The sequence below is a fragment of the Rhineura floridana genome, chromosome 2 (assembly GCF_030035675.1).
Source record: "Rhineura floridana isolate rRhiFlo1 chromosome 2, rRhiFlo1.hap2, whole genome shotgun sequence".
Taxonomy (NCBI): Eukaryota; Metazoa; Chordata; class Lepidosauria; order Squamata; family Rhineuridae; genus Rhineura; species Rhineura floridana.
This window is the reverse complement of record NC_084481.1, coordinates 91445039-91467303: the sequence shown is the minus strand read 5'-3', so window position 1 is coordinate 91467303 and position 22265 is coordinate 91445039. Positions and strand designations below refer to the sequence as shown.

At 42.9% G+C, this 22265-nt stretch overlaps 1 protein-coding gene across 6 annotated transcripts in view; it reads right to left on the bottom strand.

Annotated features, from left to right (window-relative positions):
* Positions 1–22265, bottom strand: part of CATIP (ciliogenesis associated TTC17 interacting protein) — an 85125-nt gene that overhangs the window by 11852 nt on the left and 51008 nt on the right. For all 6 annotated transcript variants that reach the window (XM_061609274.1, XM_061609275.1, XM_061609276.1 and 3 more), the window contains 6 exons: positions 11116–11269; positions 8211–8411; positions 6629–6684; positions 4558–4644; positions 2780–2950; positions 1378–1502 (listed from right to left, as the gene is read on the bottom strand). In XM_061609274.1, coding sequence (XP_061465258.1) covers positions 1378–1502; positions 2780–2950; positions 4558–4644; positions 6629–6684; positions 8211–8411; positions 11116–11269 — 794 coding nt within the window. The remainder of the gene's footprint in view (positions 1–1377; positions 1503–2779; positions 2951–4557; positions 4645–6628; positions 6685–8210; positions 8412–11115; positions 11270–22265) is intronic.

The window sequence follows — 22265 nt, the reverse complement described above, 5'->3', positions numbered from 1 at the left end:
ATAGTCCAATGAAGAAGTTAAATCCCATCACACACACACAGACTGCGGGGTGCAGTGGCAAACAAATCAACACATGCACAGGTAGAGGGGTGCGGTGGATTAAGGGAGGCCAGTAAAAACATGCCCACAGTAGAGGGCAGCGGTATGACCTCAAAGCAGCCAACTCCTTTTTCCTTCTTCTTTTCTTTATGTTTTATATGTCTTCTCTTTCTTCTCTGTTCCCTTCTTTTCCGTGCCCTAACCCTTATGACGTCTTCCCTTTCTTCTCTGTTTCCTTCTTTTCTGTGCCTGTGCCTTATACAGGGAGGGGAAGAAACAGGACACCAGGAACAAACAGGCACAGGTGACACAGAAGAAGAAAAAGAGTGGGGAAAATGACCACCAAAATGGCGGATGAAGGAATAATGGGTGGGAAGCATCAAACAAAATGGTGGCTCCCTCCAAGAGCTCACTGAGAGGAGGAAACTCACTAAGGAAGGGGTGGTGAATGGGGTGGAGCTGCAGCCGCATGCTCCGGGAGCCAGATGGGGCAGGGGAAAAGGGAGCCAGAGACGGGAAGCTGGAGATGTGGAAGCCACCATCGTTGCCAGAGACGGGATCGCTACAAGCAAATGAGCTGCCACAGTGAGTTCCAGGGATGCTCAAGCTCCAGAGGCGAAACTGCAGCTGCGAGCTCCAAGGTGGGTGGGCAGGCGAAAGAGGACTGTTGCTCCAAGCTCTGGAGATGATCAGAGTTGCAGCTGCGAGCTTGGAGAGAAGGGGAAGCAGAAGGCCAGGAACAATCGGAATCACAGTCATGAGCTCCGAAAGATAGGCTCCCAAAGACAGGGAAGTATAGGGCCAGAAGAGCTGCAGAAGCAATCTCTGAGGAGCGAGTGGGGACAGGAAGGGAAGGCCGAGGAGGGGAGACACTCTGGGCTCTACAAAAAAACTCCACCGCAATCAAGGCAAGCTCAGGAAGGGCCCCCAATTCTTTTTTTAAATATAAAAATATACCAACCAGAAGAAAGACAAACACTAAAGAAAAGAAAATTAATTGACAAGAGAAATAACAAGGAACAGACTCAGATAGAGCTAAGGCTAAAGGATCCAACCTAGGACAAAGGCAGGAAAGGAATGGGGTCAAGCCGGAAGGAGCAGCCAAAGTCTTTACTCTAATGCATTCTTGCTTTTGGACACTAGGACGCGCTACTACCCACCTGATGGTATGCTACCCAGGGAAAACCAGGCTGCAGCACTAAGCCCCAAGAAACCTATGAGTAAGAAGGCAGTAGAAAAGACTGTTAGGGGATATACTGAGGCAAAGGCAGGGAATTAATCACACCATATGCAGCAGGAGAGGGTTGGGCACAAGAGATTACACTGGGATTTCCTTACCCATCTGACAGGAAGTAGAACTGCCAGGACAGGGGGACCTCATCCATAGAGTGCACAGCTCTCTCAATGACAAAGACATCCACCTCTTCATTACCTACTTGCTGCTTCTGGAAGCCCAGGGCACTCTGGGAAGGGATAGATGAATGAGAAGGTGTGGCGGAGTAAAAACAGTGGTGCTTATTATGCTTATGTGAGAATACAGTTTACTTTAACATCAGTTGGACAGCTTATTTTGGTCAAATCTGGACAGGGACAGCCCATCCACTTTTGCTTAGATATTCTGTCCACCAAGGGCTGGCTCTGCGTAGACAAATGGGCAATCTTGGTTGGGTCCATGCTTCATTTCTGACTACCTCCCCTCTCCTCTTGTCTTGTTTGCATCCCAGTTCCATGTCTTCCTATCCTGTGGCTCAACTTATCTTTCCTGTTCACTTTATTTTCCCACCAATTCCAATCCTATGGATATTTTATTTAGGAAGACTCAAAGAAGGGATGGAGTCAGCATGCTGGGATAAGTTAGACTAGTGGTGCAAGAAAGTCACAGACACACTATAAGGCAGCTTCCTATGTTCCTAAACAGGGATGAAAGAAGGCATCATTTTCTGTTCCACCCTGTATTCGTTGCATGCAGCACTGTTTCCATTCCACTGCACTTCATCTTCCACCAAAAACTATGATATTTGCCTCACTGTCTGCTGTGGCGAAATTATGTAATTTTCATAATTCACATAATTAATTGCATGAATTATATAAGTTACATTGTCATTATGTTTTTTCATCCTATTCATTTAAATGCAAAGGAAACAAAGTGCAAATGGGAAAAGAATGTAATTAATTATGTATCATTTGCCAATTGAAAGCAACAAGAAGAGTGAATACCAATTGTATTAGCTGGATTGATTTCTGTTCTGGATGTGGGATGAATAAACAAACATTGGCAATTTTCACTCCTATATCTATTTTCATTGAAATTCTCCAACATGTTTATTCCTGAGTTAGACCACTAATCCATCTAACGAAGTGCTGCCTAAAACAGGGTTGGCTAACCTGAGTCAGTTTAGACCAGAGTGGTCAGCCTGGGCCCTCCAGTTGTTAATGAAAGGCAGCTCCCCTCATGCCTTGCCATTGGCCATGCTGACAGCTGCAGTTCAGCAATATCTGAAGGGCCATAGATTAGCCACACCTGGTGTCAAGTGACTGGCAGAATTTCAGATGGGGTCTCTCCCAGCCCTACCTGGAGATGCCAAGCACTGAACTTGAGACTTTCTGCATTCAACGCATGTACTCTACCACTGATCCACAGGTTTTTCTTAAGGCAAACTTCCCCATATATTGCCAAGATTTTAAGGTGCCTCTACTGCACTGCTATAATGAGATCCTTGAGTCCACTTGTCAGACATACGTAGGTAGAGGTACAGATGTGCTGGTCAGTGTCAAATGAGAGGAAAATAGCATCCTGTGGGACAGTCTGTCTCCTGGCCATCAGCCGCAGCACAAGGAGATTGGCAGAGTCTGAGACTAGACCATGAAGGTGTGCACATTTGTAAGAAAATGTGCCAACGTGGATCTCTTCCTGTGGGAGAGAGGAGAGGAAATGCAAGACATCTGTCACCAAACCTCAACCAACAAGCTGTCTAGAAGGTTGTCCTGGGGGAATTTTATGACAGCTAGTACAGCATAGCCCACTCGTTACTTCTGCCCAATTTGAGAAGGAACCATTGATAAGCACTCTTTGAGTACGATTCATAGTTGTTCCATCCAGCCCACATTTATCTAGCTTGCTAATCAGAATATCATGGGGCACTTTGTCAAAAGCTTTGCTGAAGTTGAGATATATTATGTCCACAGCATTCCCACAGTCTGCAAGGGAGGTTATACCTGATCAAAAAATGAGGTAAGATTAGTTTGGCAAGATTTGTTCTTCATAAATCCATATTGGCTCCTAGTAATCACTGCTTGTTTTCAAGGTGCTTACAGACTGACTGCTTTATAATCTGCTCCAGAGTTTTTCCAGGGATTGATGTTAGGCTGACTGGTCTGTAGTTCCCCGGTTCCTCCTTTCTGCCCTTTTTGAAGATAGGGACAACATTAGCTCTCCTCCAGTCATCTTGCACTTCACCAGTCCTCCATGATTTCGCAAAGATAATAGACAGCGGTTCTGAGAGTTCTTCACCCAGTTCCTTCAATACTCTAGGATGCAGTTTATCGGGCCCTGCTGATCTGAACTCATTCAAAGTGATTAGGTATTCCTTGACAGTTTGTCTATATCAAGCTCCAATCCTGCCCCTTCTACTTCATGTTTCCCGGGAGGGTCCTAGACCCTTTTTGGGGAGAAGACTGAGCCAAAGTAGGAATTGAGCACTTCTGCCTTTTCTTTGTCTTCTGTTATCATTTTGCCATCCTCCCTGAGTAGCTGTGCCACCATTTCTTTTCTCTGTCTTTTACTATGGAAGTACATGAAGAAAGCTTTTTTGTTGCTTTTAGCATCTCTCACTAACCTCAGCTCATTCTCAGCTTTAGCCTTCCTGACGCCATCCCTGAAATTCCATGATACCTGCCTGTAGTTTTCCTTTGTGGCCTGACCTTCTTTCCACTTCCTGTATGTGTCCTTTTTTGTTTTCAGGTCATCTCTAAGCTTTTTGCGAAGCCACATTGGCTTCTTCTGCTGTTTCCCCCCTTTTTTCCTTGTTGGAATTGCTTGCCATTGCGCTTTTAGAATTTCCTTTTTTAGAAACTCCCACCCATCTTGGACTCCTTTTCTCATTAGGATCACTTGCCATGGAACCATACTTACAATTGTTCTGAGTTTATTAAAATCAGCTTTTCTGAAGTCCAGAGTGCGTGTATGGCTACTTTCAGCTTTTGCTTCTGTTAAAATCAAGAATTCAAGTATGGTGTGGTCACTTTCCAGTTTGAAAAAAATGTTTAAAAATAAGAATTTAAATGCATGTTTTCGTGTGGGGATTTAATGGGGAATCATGATGGAACAGAGTTATACTGTAGGTGACCACATGTGAAAGTGACATGGATAGGGGAAAAACTGATCCATAGCACCAATGGAACCTGGTATGCTACAACTGGTTAACTACTATAAATTACAAGTGGGATTATTTCCTTCAATCTGGTGAGGACTGGGGGTTGACTTTCCAGATCCTTTCAGAAACAACACACTTTACTCACATCTCTTTCCACCACAGTTTTGCTCACAAAAAGCTGGCCCTGGCGTTTCACCACATGCGTCCTAGTTTCCACTGGATGCTCCGTAAACTGTGGAAAAGAGGGAATACAGGTGACACATACATGCCAAAGAACCCTTTTGCTTTTTGTTTTTTTCTGCAACAGTATTCATTTCTAATTAAGAATACCTAGACTGCAGGGTTCCTACCTAGGTGCGCTAATGAATAGCTATAGCTCCAAGCTATAGACTCTATACAGGAATTCTGCCTCTCTGGAAAGACAAAAGCTTATGGACAAATAGAGAGACTTCCCCATCTTAAAGCCCGCCTCACTGACCCTTGGGATCTTTTGATCTTAAACCCCCCAACTTAAATCCATTGGTTTCAGTGGGGCTAATCTGGCATGACTTAAATCCAGGAATGGAGAACCTTTTGTAGCCAGTGGACCTGATCCTTACCTTCCCACCCCTGCCAAGCCACTATGACATCAGATAACACTGTGCTTTAATGCCCTGATTGTTGGGACTTCGAATCACAGTGTGGGGTATTTGAAAGCCCTTCTGCCAAGAGCCCCACACCGCTCTAAAAACCTCTGAAAAGATTTTATATAGATCAAAGAGAGGTAATCCTAAATAAAACACTTCATGTGCTTAACACCCTTAGACACAAACTATTTATTTTTAAAAAACATATGATCACTCATATTGTAATATATTAGAGCAGTGAACAGAAAACCAAAAATAAAATACACCAAAACTAATACTGTTGAAATGGCAATTCAACACTGCAAGATGGTCAGTGGATAATAATTAAAAATTCATTTGGAAAAGTCTTGGGTAAATAAGTCTTAAGCATGCATCTAATAGAGTGGATTGTTGGAGTATGCCTTATCTCTAATGGGAACAAATCCCACATTAAAGGGCCATACTTTAAAGTCCTACTACCCATGGACACAAGGCAAATAGCAGGAGCTCTCAGTACCACCAGAAAGTCCTAGAGCAGTGGTTCTTTTTTGGGTAATGGACCCCTTTGAGAATCTGATGAAAGCTATGGACTCCCATAAATAAACAAACAAACAAACAAATATTATTGCATTGGAAATTGATATTTTTTGCACCCGGTTTGTGGACCTCATGAAGCTCATCCAGGTTAAGAACCCCTAGCCTAGAGGATTTTTTTCCATACTGAGGGTGCTTCCAGACTGTCACTACTTTGCGGGCGAGATTCAAGCACGTAACAGAACTTTAGGCCTGTGTAACTGAAATGGATTAAAGCACTCTGTCACCTTCGTGTAGGGATGGGGAACCTCTGGCCCATGAACCTAATTAAGCATGGCTTGGGTCCCAATTTGGCCTGTAAGGCTATTTTCCCCAAACCATCCCACGAGCAACTCAGATGCTCATTGTGATATAACTGCTCCATAGACAAGTCAGAGCAAATGCTCAATAAAAGCTGTCCATGGTCTAAACACCACATAAGCAAATGAGGACGAATGCTTAATAAACAGGTTGTCAGAGTTGGAGAAAATTCAGAGCAATTATAGACTGATCTATCACACCTTCAGTAACCCCTAGAAATATAAGCAGATCTAAGGCCTTACAAGTAGGCAGAGTAAGCTATGTTAGAAGGAAGCTGCTGGGTGCCAATTCATGGGTGTTAATTAATTAATTAATGTTTAAATTGCTGTAGTGACATCATCTGGATTTTCTGTCTCAGGTACTATATTGTCTTAAATGGACTTTAGATAGACTATGGGTATTTATTATCCTTTTGAATTGCCTCCTGCTTCTGGTGTGTGCATGTTTGAAAGACAAAAATGTTCTGTATTTCAAACATCCTGCTTTTGAATGGGATGGATATTCTGTTGATTTGGAACCTAAGTGCATCTAACCTTGTCAGTTTTCCCAGGAGAGCAGAAAACAGAGATGATGAAGGAAATCTGCAAATGGGAAAGTGACAAGACTTGCCCTCCACACTTCAATAAGGGGAGGGGAAATCTTGTCAGTATTGCAGATGTTTAGGCGTTACCTGGCACCCTGCTGGCCATGCCGAAGGGCAAAAAAGGAGATATTTACCCTCACACTTTCCTTTGTGTGCTGCTCCACTGTCTCCAGTCTCTTTGTTATATACCCTGATACAGAAAGAGATAAAGGTATAAAATAAACAGTTACAGTTAATGCCATCTGCACACTCCCAGCAACGTATCCCAACATGCCAATCTTGCCACCAAACTCAAGTTGCCCTTTGCCCCTTATTACCCTTGGAAACCCCCCAGTTTTCACCAAGTGCCTCTGAATCTGCCTGCATTTCTCTGAATATTCCTTAAGCTATATCTGATAGCTACTAGAGACCACTGTGAGGACTGTCAAATCTACTGTGATTTGGCTGATTCCACACTACCTACTTCTCTGAAATGGACATAATTCATTTATTCATTCACTTTTATGGGGATCGAGATGACATCTCTTCCAAACAGTTGCATTCTGGTGTTTTCCGTGCTCCTTCTGTCTTTTTCCCCCAGACCTAATTTGTGGCAATTTCTTTGTTTACTTACAATACAATACAACTGTAGTACCAGCCTGTCCAGTATGAACTGGCACAGCGCTACTGATGCATCTGGGGAAGAAGTGGTCTGTTTTTGGTGAAGCCCTGCTTTTCTGCATTCATTGCCCAGTTGCTCTTCCAGTCAGGCAAACAGCCAGAAGGCGAGAACAGAAGGTTCAAAGTGGCAGCCTTGTACAAACTCAGATCCAAAACATATTTACATAATAAAAGCATAATGGCTAGAATTATTTATTATTTTATTTATTCATTTTATTTATACTCTGCCTTTCTTTCATCGTAGAACCCAAGGTGGCATATTCTTGTGGTTCCCAGGTGGTCTCCCATCCAGGCACAGAATAGACCAAGACCTACTTAGTGGTGGCCTCATGTGCCTTCAGACCATAGCCTAGGACCCACAGCATGGTGCTTTGGGAAGTGGGTATGAGTGCATAAATAATACTGTATGGCCTTTATTCAATCGATTGCAGCTGCATTAAGAAACAATATATTTTTTAAAAAAATTAAAGGTCTTTTGCTAGTGACAAGGGAATAGCTGCCAGCTACGAGAAGGAACTGCTTTAAAACACATGCAACTGGAAGGTCTTTGCTGATTGAAGGCTGCAGGTTTAAAACACTTTTCCTAGGCTAGGAGTCCCATTAAAGGAAATGGGACTGATTTTAACTATATTAGAATCTTGCTCACAGGGACAGGAATCGTGGGGCTTTAATAGGGATATTGCAGAATATTAAGTGCTGTGTCCACAGCTGTTAACTCTGATTTCTGCTGATTGCAGAAGACCAATAGCACAAAAGAGCCTTAGTCTGTGGAAGCAAACGTTGTTCACCTTTTTCTTCACTTAGGTCCGAGATAGGGATCAGACTAAGGAGGGACGGGACTAGGAATAAAAATCAGTGACTACATTAGTTTGCTACAAATACTTTTTTCTTAAATCTCATATTCTAATACTACAGCCCCATCACCGCAGCCATAGTTTCAAGGTCACCAATTTTAAAACCTGAGGGTTGAAGGCTATTATTTGGACACAGGAGCTTGTCCAATCTCTTCCTTCTTTATACCATCCTCCTCCTGCCAAACTATCACAGTGAAGTTACCTGTAATGGAGGTCGTGCAAGGGATGCCGTCAATGGTCCCCTTGCTGTTTGCACGGACCAGGTAACAGTCTTCTTCGTTCCAGCCATCTGGTGAATAGCAGGCCCACTCCACCGAGATGGAGAATGTTCCTATGGTTTCTCCATTCTCTGAGATGGCAACCAATGATTCTTCAAAAAGGCAGGGCTTGATCTCTTTTACTTCTGAGAGTTAAGAAGGTAAAACTTAATCATTCAGGAGAAATAGAGAGAAACCTGCTCCCACTCAGGATGAAAAAAATGTCCCTCATGCATGGATACGAGTTATTGTTGGTGGATGCCAAAAATAAGACACATAGGGATACATTTGGGTAGATGGGGTACATCCAACTCTAAAACTCATGGGCAGAGACCTAAGATTCACACCAGGATATATATGGAGATGTTAAATCATCTGTTATTGAAGAATAGAAGGAAGGAGCTCCTAAATTTGAATCCACACAAGCTGCACTTATCTCACTTCTCCCCCAGACTTTCCACAAGGCTTGCCAGTTGCTTGCTCATTATATGCTGGACATTTGCCCATGATCCATTAAGAAGGCCATTAAGAAACAGGCCAGAAGAAAGTATGGGGGAAGCAGGATAGGGAACCATTTTCAGCCCAAGGGCTATATTCCCTCCTGGGCAATCTCTCAGAAGCCACATGCCAATGGTGGGCAGGGCCAGAGGCAAAAGTGAGCTAAGTAACAAATGTGGATTTTAACTTTGAATAGTAAAAAAAGGTAAAGGTGTCCCCGCACTTATAGTGCGAGTCGTTTCCAACTCTTAGGGTGATGTCTTGCGACGTTTGCTAGGCAGACCGTATATATGGGGTGGGATTGCCAGTTCCTTCCCCGGCCTTTCTTTACCCCCAGCATATGCCGGGTACTCATTTTACTGACCATGGATAGATGGAAGGCTGAGTAGACCTCAACCCCTTTTACCGGAGATTCGACTTCCCGTGAGCAGAGCTTTCGGCTGCGTTACTGCCGCTTACCACTTTGCGCCACAGAGGATCATAGACTTTGAATAGTAGTTTCTAAATATACCACCCCATCCTCCATCCAGACAAGCAAGAAGCATTATCAGAGGGCAAGGACGCATTTCAGTGCTAGGGAAACACTCAAGGAGGGTGCAAAGCAGGGTCAGTGAGGAACATGGCCTGGGGAAAGTGTCAAGGATCATACAGAGAAGCCCAGAGGAACATTTGGCTCCATGGCCTGAGGTTCCCCATCCCTGCCTTAGGACATATCATCTTGCAACTCAGTCTGGAAGCATAAAACCTATATCCGTCCAGGGGGTACTAACTATCAGATGCATGGATTGGTTAGAAAAAACTTTCTCCATAAAGTCCTCCAAAGAAATTGGCCACTATTTTTCTTTTATTATTTATTTATCTAATCAATCAGCCATCTAGTGTCTATCCTGTTTTTTAGCTTGTACCAGGCCTCAAAGGTGGCTCATGAAATGGCCGACACCATTCCAGTATAATACATGGTACAGTAGGGCCCCGCTTTACAGCGCTTCGCTTTACGGTGCTTCGCTAATGCGGTGGTCTCAATTAGATGCAATTAGACTAAAGCCCCACTCATATGGCACTTGTTCTGCTTTTACGGCGGTTTTCAGGCTTCGCACACCATTCCATTCAATAAGCTCCGCTTTTCAGCGGTTTTCGCTTTTCCACAGGAGTCCGGAACGTAACCTGCCATATGAGTGGGGCCCTACTGTAGAGGCATACTTGTAGCTTTGCTGGCTTCTGTGCATCTCCACCTCTGTTTTCTGAATGTGGGGACACACAACGCTAGTATAGCTCTGCCTCCTTTTAACTCCAAAAACTTGGAAGTTGCAGCTCAGGCAAGTTTTACCTTGAAGTCAGCTTCACACAGACTTCAAAACTGATTGGCCTTTGCCACTCCAGGTATGTCCAATGAAAACAGTTTGCCGTAGGCTCAGGCAGACACAGTGATTGGCCCAATGCTTTTCTGTGGGTGGTCCTAATCAGCAGTAGGGAAGGGAGGTATGTTCAGCCATGGACAAACACATTTTAAATGTGTTTTAAACTGAAGCCAAAAAAACAGTCAGGCTGCTTTTGAAGCAGCTAGTATTGTCTGCCGCCACAGTTACATCCCACAGCCTTTCCTTTTAAAGGCAGGGGAGAATTATTGGATTTGGTTTGGTCAGGCACAGACATGTGACCAAACCATGAAAGACTCGGAACCAAGTTTCATGACAATCAGAAGCAGTAATGGAGGATGGGGAGGCAGCTAAGCATTTGATGGAAGGCTGGCTGGTGGAGACAGTAAAGTTGGTTTTGCTTTAGAAGTTAGCAGGAAGCTTAGTGACAGATTCATGCCTATTATGACCAACAGAATTCCTTAACAGTTTAGAACTGAGCAAACTAGATACGACACTAAAAACTGGGAATCATGTCACTGTTCCATTCTTTCATAACAACAGGCGTGGAGAGGTGCCCCAATTTTCACTGGGACTGCAGCATGCTGGCAGGGGAGGTTTCTTTCTTCCCTTCCCTGTTACAGTCCCAGTGAAAATGCCTCCATCCCACACCTGCTATTACTTCCGGGGGGAAACAACAAAAGCTCCCACTGGTTCCAATTCATTGGAACTGCAACTGGAAGGGAAGGTTTAAACCTTTCCCCTCCATGTCTGCTGAAGTATCAACTAAAAACACACCTCACCCCATGTCTGCTATGAATAAAAGAGGAAAGAAACACACGATGTGCTTCCTAGTGTCATAATTTGGCCCCAAGATCCCTTCATTTTCAAATGTCAATACTGAAAATGTTCTTGGCTGTCAGCTGCTCCACTTACATAGGGGAGAACTCTGAGATAGAGTGCATGAGAATCTCTCACCCCCTAAAAGGGCACCCACCAATGAGTGAGAGGAAGTCCACTGCCCCCTTGTTGGCAGCTGGAATTTTCTGTATTGGTACCTCTTCTGTCACCTCTTCCGAGTTCTTTTTTAGCATTGTGGAGAGATGAGTATGTGGAAGGATGCCCTTTTGAAAGGTCTGAGATGAGGAATTCTGGGGGGGAAAGTATACAGATTAGACAAGCAGAGTGGAAGCAGACCCTAACTGCAGTACCTCAAGCTTGACTGGATGAAGCTGTAAACACACGCTTATGAAGCTGCATAGCTGCAATCCTTCTATAACAGGTTACATACTATTCTTTTCAAAGATGCTGGGTCGTATACAGCAGAGCTGGTGAAGAAGTGAGTGGCAGCACAATCCTATGCATGTCTACTCAGAAGTAAGTCCCACTGAGTTAAATGGGGCTTACTCCCAAGTAAGTAGGTATAGGATTGTAGTCTAAACTTCTTTAAATGACACAGGCTTTCATTTTTTTCAGCCCTATCTTGGCCCCACTTGTTGGTTGCCCACATGTTTTTTACGGGGTTGCCATATCAATATTTGCATACTTAATTTGCATGTTATACATGTAGTTTGCAAATCAAGTGCATTAAGATTACACTCCTATGCACACAAGTAAGAAAGGCCCATTGAATACAGTGGGATTTACTTCCAAATTAAAGTACATAAAGGGGGCACTGTAATTTGTGCATTTTCTTCCAATTGTGTGTGTGGGGTTGCTTCTGGTAAATACCACACAAAGTTGGGGAAGCAGCAGCAGAGCTATCTTACCTGTTCATCTGCTAAGACCAGAAAAGACTGGCATCTTTCATATGTTCTGCCATATTCTTCTCTGAATATGTCCCCTCCTACCTCAGATTGTAGCAGAATAACTATCTTTATTGGTGATGATGATAACTAGTCAAATACTTTCCTGAAGATCAGTAAATGAAAGTCCATCCTAACTCCCTATTCCATTCAGTTAGAATGTGCAATACCACCTACACAATGGAAAATTGCTTTAGAATCCATATAGAACATTTCCTGAGACTTAAAATTGAGATTGATCACCCAAAAATGGATGTTTCAGGTATACTGGACTATACAACATCTTCAAAGGAAGGCACTGTGTAATATAGACAAATGCTGGAGGCGTAATGCTGGAAATGTCACTTGATGTGTGCATGTCTAGCGATATATTTTTTGGTATAAAGTTGTGTCCATCTCAATTTTGAATTGGAGAAATCCTTGATATTCGCAGATGTCCATGTACCGTTAAATTATATTCCTGTTGTATGAGAACTAATGGCTGGAGAACAAAAGTGGGTTTTTGCAAGCCTTAATTGTCACCAAGAGACTTATACTTTGAGCCTAGAAGGATAAACACTCACTGCCTATTAAACAATGGTCTGAGGACTTTACTGCCCTTGCTACATTTGAACACATTTCTTATAAATGTCACCTTCGTGTGGATACCTATCTGGACATTTGGATGGCATATATCCATTTATATGTTGAGATTAAGATGAATGTCTAGATGATTATTGTATTTTTAATGTGAGCTGTTGGGATCTTTTCTTCTTTTATTTGATTTTTTTCTCTTTATTTCTTTTCTTTCTTTAATTTGTTATAAAATCAATTTTAAAAAGAAGTAAATGAAAATATCTAGACACTTCTGAGTCCAGAACAGAATTAAAATGCTATGCCTGCCTCTTTGAGGAGTCCAGGGCAAGTTACCATCTCAGACTTAATTCTGCATGTGTAAAATAGGAGTGTCAGCGATTACCTTACAGGGTGGTTGTAAATCTAGTGGAACCTTGGTAAAGCTCTTTGCAAAGCGAACAACCTATAGATTCTAACTGTATATTCCTCTATAACACAGGCCAGAAGTTATTTGTAGATCCTCTGGAGAGTCTCAGTGAAGAAATCAACATGACACCAACACTGGGAAGAACCTAGTTAATATATCTAAGACAAGGGATTTGACATTGTGTACAGTGACAACAATACATGGGAAAAAGCATGGCACATTCCCCCTTATATCCACCCAAGCTGTAAATTATAATTGCAAATTATAGAATCACTGAATTGTACAGTTGGAAGGGGCTTATAAGGCCATCAATCCCTTGCTTAATGCAGGAATCCAAATTAAAACATACCCGACAGGTAGCTGTCCAGCTGCCTCTTGAATGCCTCTAGTATTGGAGAGCCCACCACCTCCCTAGGTAATTAGTTCCATTGTCATACTGCTCTTAATGGTTAGGAAGTTTTTCCTGATGCTGTTGAAATCTGGCTGCCTGCAACTTCAGCCCATTATTCCGTGTCCTGCATTGTGGGACGATCGAGAAGAGATCCTGGCTGTCCTCTGTGTGACAGCCTTTCAAGTACTTGAAGAGTGCTATCATATCTCCCCTCAGTCTTCTCTTCTCAAGGCTAAACAAGCCCAGTTCTTCCAGTCTGTCCTCATAGGGCTTTGTTTCTATTTCCTTCATCATCCATGTTGCCCTCCTCTGAATCCGTTCCAGTTTTTCTGCATCCTTCTTAAAGTGTGGTGTCCAGAACTGCACACAGTACTTAAGATGAGGCCTAAGATGAGGCCTAAGCAGTGCCGATTAGAGGGGAACCAATACTACACGCGATTTGGAAACTATACTTCTGTTAATACAGCCTAAAATAGCATTTGCCTTTTTTGCAGCCACATCACATGTTTGGCTCATATTCAGTTTGTGATCAACAACAATCCCAAGTTCCTTCTCTTATGCAGTATTGCTGAGCCAGGAATCCCCCATTTTATAACTGTGCATTTGGTTTCTTGTTTCTAGGTGTAGAACTTTGCACTTATCCCTGTTAAATTTCATTCTGTTTACAGTCCAATACTGAAAACAACATTGGGCCAATGCTGGAAACAACAACTATCAAGATCCCTTTGAATTTTGTTGCTGTCTTCCAAGGTATTAGCTATCCTTCCCAATTTTGTATCATCTGCAAATTTGATAAGCATTCCCTGCACCTCCTCATCCAAGTCATTAATAAAAATGTTGAAGAGCACTGGGCCCAGGACTGAGCCCTGCAGTACCCTGCTCGTTACCCTCCCTCCTGTTTGAGAAGAAACCATTGATAAACACTCTGAGTATGATTCTGGAGCCAGCTGGGATCCACCTGATAGTTGTTCCATCCATCCCACATTTAGCTAGCTTGCTAATCAGAATATCATGGGGCACTTTGTCAAAAGCTTCACTGAAGTTGAGATATATTATGTCCACAGCATTCCCACAGTCTACAAGGAGATTAATGAAAGTTAAGGATCCAGAGCAGCTAATGCACTTATTAGGTGCTGCATGGCATGCCTAAAATTTACATATGCAGGCACAATGATGGTCTGTTGTGTAGTGCCTGGTGTCATGTCACCTCATTGGTGGGTACTAAAAGTTCTCTGCTGTTCTTCCAGTCTGGGCTTTTGGCAGGTTCATCCCTGAGAATACAAGGAAGGATTGGGGTCATCTTCCCTCTCCCCAGGGAATTCTGAGAACTATAGTTCTTTGTGGGAGGGGTAGGGTCTCTAACAGAGAATTTTCACTAAGCCACAATTCCCAGGAGTCTTTGGGAGAAGCCTGTTCTGCACTTGCAAGGAACTGATATTTCAGTGTTGCAGCACCTACCCTCTAGAACTCCCTGCACATTTACAGGCAGGTGCCTTTGCTGTATTGTTTTCAGCACTTGCTAAAAACTATTTTATTTAGGAAAACTATCCAAATATGTAAAGCTGACATGCACTGCATTTTAATAAGATTTTTTATTTTCTTTTTTATAATGTATACTTTTAATTACTGATTTTATGTATACTAAGAATTTTTTAGGTCAACTTATTTTTAACTTCTGACTTTTACTGATAATTTTAATATATATTTTATGTTCTATGCAAACCATTTTGACAATTAAGTGATATACAAATTTTAAAATAAATAAATAAACATTAAACTGGTATAAAACTGATAATGGCCCTGTCTTTTGTCTCATTGAAACCACCTCCTTTTCCCTACCCCATAGAATGGGAACCCTGTGGCCCTTCAGATATTGTTGCACTGCAACTCCCATCAGCCCCATCCAGCATGGCCAATAGTCAGAGATGATGGGAAATGTAGTTCAGCATAATCTCTGGAGGGCCACACATTCTCTTACCTTTGCTATAGAAAGGGCACATATAAGTATACTCATTCATAGCTCTCCCACAAGAAACTCTGGCGAAAATATCATGACAGATGAGCTGCATTAGAACACCCTGAATAGAAGTGGGATTCTGGAGAAGCACAACAGCACTGTGGCATTTACAAAGATAAACCAGGCTCTCACAAAACACAGAATTCAGGCCTACACAGACAACAAGGAGGCAAATTAGAAATCACAACAACATCCTAGTCAAAGCCAAAAAAGGAACAAGTGGGTAGGCAGTGGAAAAGAGAAGCATCAGACGATAAGAGATAATATCTGATCTAAAGAACAAAGATAGGAGAGACCATTACAAAATGACCAAGCACTAAACTCCCACTATCCTGCATGTAAAACAGTGAGCAAAAACTGTACCATCAAGAAGGGATTCCAGGAGAGAGAACGGGACACAGTAAGGATGGGCAAAACTTGCATTTGCTTTAGAATTGATTAAAATGTCCAAATCTGCACAGATGGGAATTCCTAGATTAGGAGCAGGGAAAATGTGGCCCTCCAGATGTTGCTTGACTACAGTTCGCATCATCCCTGAGCACTGGCCATGATGATTGAGGCTGATGGAGTCCAGCAACATCTGGAGGGCCAGAGGTTAGCCACTTCTGTCCTACATGGATGAACTTCCCTTGTCCTGAACAGAGATGACAGGCTGGGGATTTTATTTTAATAACACTTGGATGGCTCCCAGGCTGGCAATCAATGAAGCATTCATTTGAATTTGGGAGAACAGAGACCGGCTGCAGTGTCCTCATATTTCCTTCCACTCACATTTCATCTGTCCTTCTGTACAACATTATGATGAAGCAACCTGCCCGTCCCTGCCTGCTTACCAATGAATGCCTCAAATGCTACCCCCAACAGCTTTCATCCCGGTTATTTCATCCCACCCATGTGGTTCCCCAGGATGCAAATAAGCATACAACAAAAAAACAGAAGCCAGCCCCACATTAATCCTAAGGCCTCCCAGTCTAGACTCACTGATTTTTCTTTCCTCCCACAGCGAGGCTGTCATGTATATACTGGTTTCCGCAGCAACAGCCTTCTTTCCCACCTCTTAAAGGAACAGGACTTTCTTGGAGCTACAGTACTGAGGGCATCTTTTCATAGGATTCTGCATTCTAACAGGGAAGATTGCAAAGGGTGAGGGGGCATTAGCTAGGAATTAGAGATCACAGGAATAATACCTTGCAGGATATAAAAGATATAGCCATGCTGTTTTGTTTTCAACTTTCTGCACCACCAACCAAGGCACGTCTCCACATGTCATTCTTTGCACAATATTCTCCCAAGTCCTGATCCAGTGACAGTATAATGGCTGTACATGATGGATGGGGCAGAAGAGTAGCTTGGCTTCAGAAAAAGCTTTGCTGAATATACGTATTGAAGTCCTAGACAGGGGGAGCAAACAGCTCCAAATGGTGTTTTAGAAAACTATTTTTTTTAAAAATTGCAAGACTGGGTGGTGGCTAGCCTTGGTGCTGATCCTTGTCCCCTTTTAAAAAAGCATTGCTGGCCGAATCCTCCAGTATTGGGGTCACACAATAAGTGAGCTCAAGCCACCAAATAATTTAAAAAGCAAGCTCACAAAATAATGCATGATCGGGCATGATTGGGCTGTTGTGTTATTTGTCACTCACTGTACTAAAAGGATGGGGCAATGATACTCCCTGACACATGTTGCCACATTCCATAAAGCAATTGCAGTAGCAAAGTCTTCGCTGTCGGAGGGAATTTTTGTATTAGTCTGCTGGGGCAATACAAAAACCTTGTAGTCTCAAGATTCTCTGTTGTTTTATCTGGGAGAAGTATACATTTTCTTAAGTACAAAACATGGCACTTTCGAGGACTTGGAAAATGCATAGTCCCTGCCACAGTTGTTACACAAGAAAATATCATAAGGAAAGGTTTTTGTTTTTTTAAAGGTTCATTTAAAGCAGTATTATACCACTTTGAACAATCATGACTTCTCCCAAAACATTCTTCGCTTGCTAAGGGTGCTAAGAGTTGTTAGGAGACTCCTCTTCCCCTCAGAGAGCTATAATTCCCAGAGTGGTTTAACAATCCCTCTTCCCTGGGAACTCTGAGAACTGTAGCTCTGTAAGGGGAAGAGGGGTCTTCTAACAATAGCACCCCAAACAAGCCACCATTCCCAAGATGCTTTGGGAGAATCCATGACTGTTAATAATGCTTTAAATGGACTACATTTATTCCACTATTATTCCACTTAAAACAGTCATGGCTTCCCCCAAAGAATCTTGGGAAGAGTAGTTTGGGAATGGTGCTGAGAGTTGTTAAAAGACTCCTATTCCCCTCACAGAGCTACAATTGCCAGAGTTTTCTGGGGAGAATGACTGGGGCTGCATTCAGATGGCAGTTTATTCTGTTTTCCTGATGTTTCCTTACCTGATAATTTCTGTATTTTATTTAATCTTTCACATGATGTAAAAGCCACTTCTGGAAATCTAGCAGAATCTAGTGGACATTTAGCGCTCATTTCCATATTAATTGCTTCCAGAAAACATCTGTTTGCAACCCCATTAACCCAGAAAATCACAGGTGTAAAGCCACTAAATTTGGCACAGTATACCAGCATATGGTTCTTTCCCACCATTTTTATGAGGGAATCTCAAGGGGAAGCAGAAATGTGCATGTGCTGAAAGGGTGGGGGAGTAGCGACATGTCCACTGACATTCATTGTTATTTCATACCACGTCCACTGGTGTGAACAACATTTACTGTGACATGGTATATTGATCAAAAAACCACAGTTCCATAATGCAACAAGTACTGCAGTGTGAAAGAAACATTAGAAATCAGTACAGAAGTGCAATAAACCCCATGTCTGAATGTAGCCTGACTGTTAACCACTCTGACAACTGTAACTCTGTGAGAGGACTAGGGCTCTCCTAACAACTGTCAGCACCCTTCATAAACTACCCTTCCCAGAATTCTTTGGGGGAAGCCATGACTTTTAAAAATGGAATAATAGTGGAATAAATGTATAGTGTGAATGTGAGCCATGTATAGAGCAGATGGGGCCTAAGCGGAAGAATAATTCATCATTGTGGCTAAAGAACAAGCCTTCTTTAATGCTTAAAAATGTGATTTTTCTTCCTGCATTATATAATTCACTAATAGGCAAAAACCTTGTGGTTTAAGAAAGTAACTATAGCCAACAGATATTTCTATCAAACTTTAAAAAACAGGGAAATTGGGCAGTTCTAGTGAATGCACCAGGGGAGCAGGAGACCTGACCACCTCTCTGAGATATTGTACTGGCCTACAAATTTGTGAAAAAGCAAACACAATTTGGGCTCATAGAATCATAGAATAGTAGAGTTGAAAGGGGCCTATAAGGCCATCAAGTCCAACCCCCTGCTCAATGCAGGAATCCAAATCAAAGCATTCCCGACAGGTAGCTGTCCAGCTGCCTCTTGAATGTCTCCAGTGTCAGAGAGCCCACTACTGTCAGCTCTGCACCGAGACAGCAGTGCAGGCAGGGGCTGGAAATTCCTGGGCATTTACCAGGGCGGGAAAGTTCTTAGCTGGCAGCCTCGTCATAAATCTGCCAGGCTAACAAGGATGAAGCGTAATAAGGGCAAGGCCCTTTCCAAGCTTACATGCCAAGCCAGAAGTCCAGAAGCGAGGTCAGTAGAGGTCCGGGTTCAATTGCCAAGGGATCAGTCCAAGATAAGGTTCAGGGAATCTGGAAACACACAAAGCCATGCCTGACGTTGTAGTCAGCAACAAGCTGAGGCCAAGGTTTGTCTTTTAAGGAGCAGGTTTGTCAGCAGGTGTGAGCCATCAGCGTTTTGGCCTTAAGTGGACAGGCCTGCCCCTCTCCTACCTGACCTTCTGTTGTCTACGTTCTGCAGGTGAGGGGGAAGTATCCTGTTCACTGTCTGCGTCTGGCTGAAGGGCTTCAGCTGTGTCTGGGGTGCTCTGCAGCTGAGGGGAAGAAGGAGCTGGGTTCTCAGGAGTTTCCTCCGTTTCTCCTTCTAGGTCTGCTGTTGTTACTCCCGAGTCATCCTCGTCTGATGAGTCCTCCGACGGGGCCATGACAACTACCTCTCTAGGTAATTGGTTCCATTGTTGTATGGCTCTAACAGTTAGGAAGTTTTTCCTGATGTCCAGTCGAAATCTGGTTTCCTGCAACTTGAGCCCAGTATTCTGTGTCCTGCACTCTGGGACAATCGAGAAGAGATCCTGGCCCTCCTCTGTGTGGCAACCTTTCATGTACTTGAAGAGTGCTATCATATCTCCCCTCAGTCTTCTCTTCTCAAGGCTAAACATGCCCAGTTCTTTTAGTCTCTCCTCATAGGGCTTTGTTTCCAGTCTCCTGATCATCCATGTTGCCCTCCTCTGAACCTGTTCCAGTTTGTCTGCATCCTTCTTGAAGTGCAGAGACCAGAACTGGACGCAGTATTCAAGATGAGGCCTAACCAGTGCTGAATAGAGGGGAACTAGTATTTCGTGCGATTTGGAAACTATACTTCTGTTGACGCAGCCTAATATAGCATTTGCGTTTTTTGCAGCCACTTCACACTGTTGGCTCAGGTTGTGATCAATGACAACTCCCAAGATCCTTCTCACATGTCGTCTTGCTGAGCCAAGTATCCCCCATCTTATAACTGTGCATTTGGTTTCTTTTTCCGAAGTATAAAACTTTGCATGTATCCCTGTTGAATTTCATTCTGTTGTTTTCAGCCCAATGATCTAGCCTATCAAGGTCCCTTTGAATTTTGTTTCTATCTTCCACGGTATAAGCTATGCCCCCCATTTTTGTATCATCTGCAAATTTGATAAGCATGCTCTGTACCTCCTCATCCAAGTCATTAATAAAAATGTTGAAGAGCACTGGGCCCAGGACTGAGCCCCATGGTACCCCACTCGTTACTTCCGCCCAGTTTGAGAAGGAACCATTGATAAGCACTCTTTGGGTACGATTCTGGAGCCAACTGTGGATCCACCTGATAGTTGTTCCATCCAGCCCACATTTAGCTAGCTTGCTAATCAGAATATCATGGGGCACTTTATCAAAAGCTTTGCTGAAGTTGAGATATACTATGTCCACAGCATTCCCACAGTCTACAAGGGAGGTTACCCGATCAAAAAATGAGATATGATTAGTTTGGCAGGATTTGTTTTTCATAAATCTATGTTGGCTCCTAGTAATCACTGCATTGTTTTCAAGGTGCTTACAGATTGATTGCTTTATAATCTACTCCAGAGTTTTTCCAGGGATTGATGTTAGGCTGACTGGTCTGTAGTTCTCCGGTTCCTCCTTTTGGCCTTTTTGAAGATAGGGACAACATTAGCTCTCCTCCAGTCATTCGGCACTTCACCAGTACTCCACAATTTCGCAAAGATAATAGACAGCGGTTCTGAGAGTTCTTCAGCCAGTTCCTTCAATACTCTAGGATGCAGTTTATTGGGCGCTGCCAATTTGAACTCATTCAAAGTGATTAGGTATTCCTTGACCGTTTGTCTGTCAAGCTCCAGCTCCAATCCTACTTCGTGTTTCCCGGGAGGGTCATAGACCCTTTTTTGGGAGAAGACTGAGCCAAAGTAGGAATTGAGCATTTCTGCCTTTTCTTTGTCATCTGTTATTTTGCCTTCCTCATTGAGTAGCTGTACCACCATTTCTTTTCTCTGTCTTTTACTATGGAAGTACATGAAGAAAGCTTTTTTGTTGCTTTTAGCATCCCTCGCTAACCTCAGCTCATTCTCAGCTTTAGCCTTCCTGACAACATCCCTGCAATTCCGTGATACCTGCCTGTACTCTTCCTTTGTGGCCTGACCTTCTTTCCACTTCCTGAATGTGTCCTTTTTTGTTTTCAGGTCATCTCTAAGCTTTTTGTGTAGCCACATTGGCTTCTTCTGCTGTTTCCCCCCTTTTTTCCTTGTTGGAATTGCTTGCCATTGTGCTTTTAGAATTTCGTTTTTTAGAAACTCCCACCCATCTTGGACTCCTTTTCTCATTAGGGTGTCTTGCCATGGAACCATACTTACAATTGTTCTGACTTTATTGAAATCAGCTTTCCTGAAGTCCAGGGTACACGTATGGCTACTCTCAGCTTTTGCTTCTGTTCAAATCACAGATTCAAGTATGGTGTAGTCACTTTCCCCCAGAGTTCCCGTAACTGCCACTTCATCCACCAAATCATCTCTATTGGTTAGAATCAAGTCCAGGATAGCTGATCCTCTGGTTGCTTCCTCCACTTTCTATAGGAGAAAGTTATCTCCAACACAAGTCAGAAATTTCTTGGAGGGGCCACGTTTGGCAGAATTTGTCTCCCAACAGATATCGGGATAATTGAAGTCCCCCATTACTACTACATCATGACTCCTCGAAACATTGGCAATTTGCTTTTCAAAAGTTACATTCTCGTCTTCTCCTTGATTGAGTGGTTGGTAGTAGACTCCAAGCACCACATTCCTTTTATTACTTGCCCCATTAATTTTAATCCAGATACTCTCGGTGAAGCTACCAAGCTCATCTTCCTCAATTTCTGTGCAGGGATATATTGATTGATTGACTGATTTTATTACAGTCAATGACCAGCAGAAATCACAGTACAAAATATAAAAACATCATAAAAGGAATTAACAGTGCAATACTTGTATGCTAATCAGCATATAAACACAGTCTAAAAACATGCTTCAAATTGCAATGATCGTTGATTTGTCAGCTCTTTTCGGAGTTTAATCGCTGCATCACAGAAGCTTGCGACCTTGGATATTACTAGGTTTTTTTTAATCAGGTAGAAGGTATTCTACGTAAAAAGCAACATCCCTACCCGGAAACATCTGTAGGATAGGGGTAATAAACCAACTACGAAGGTCGTGATAAAAAGAGCATTCTAATAAAACATGACTTACAGTCTCTACAGCACCAGTATCGCATGGACAGTGATGCTCAGCAAATGGGATTTTTTGATACCTACCC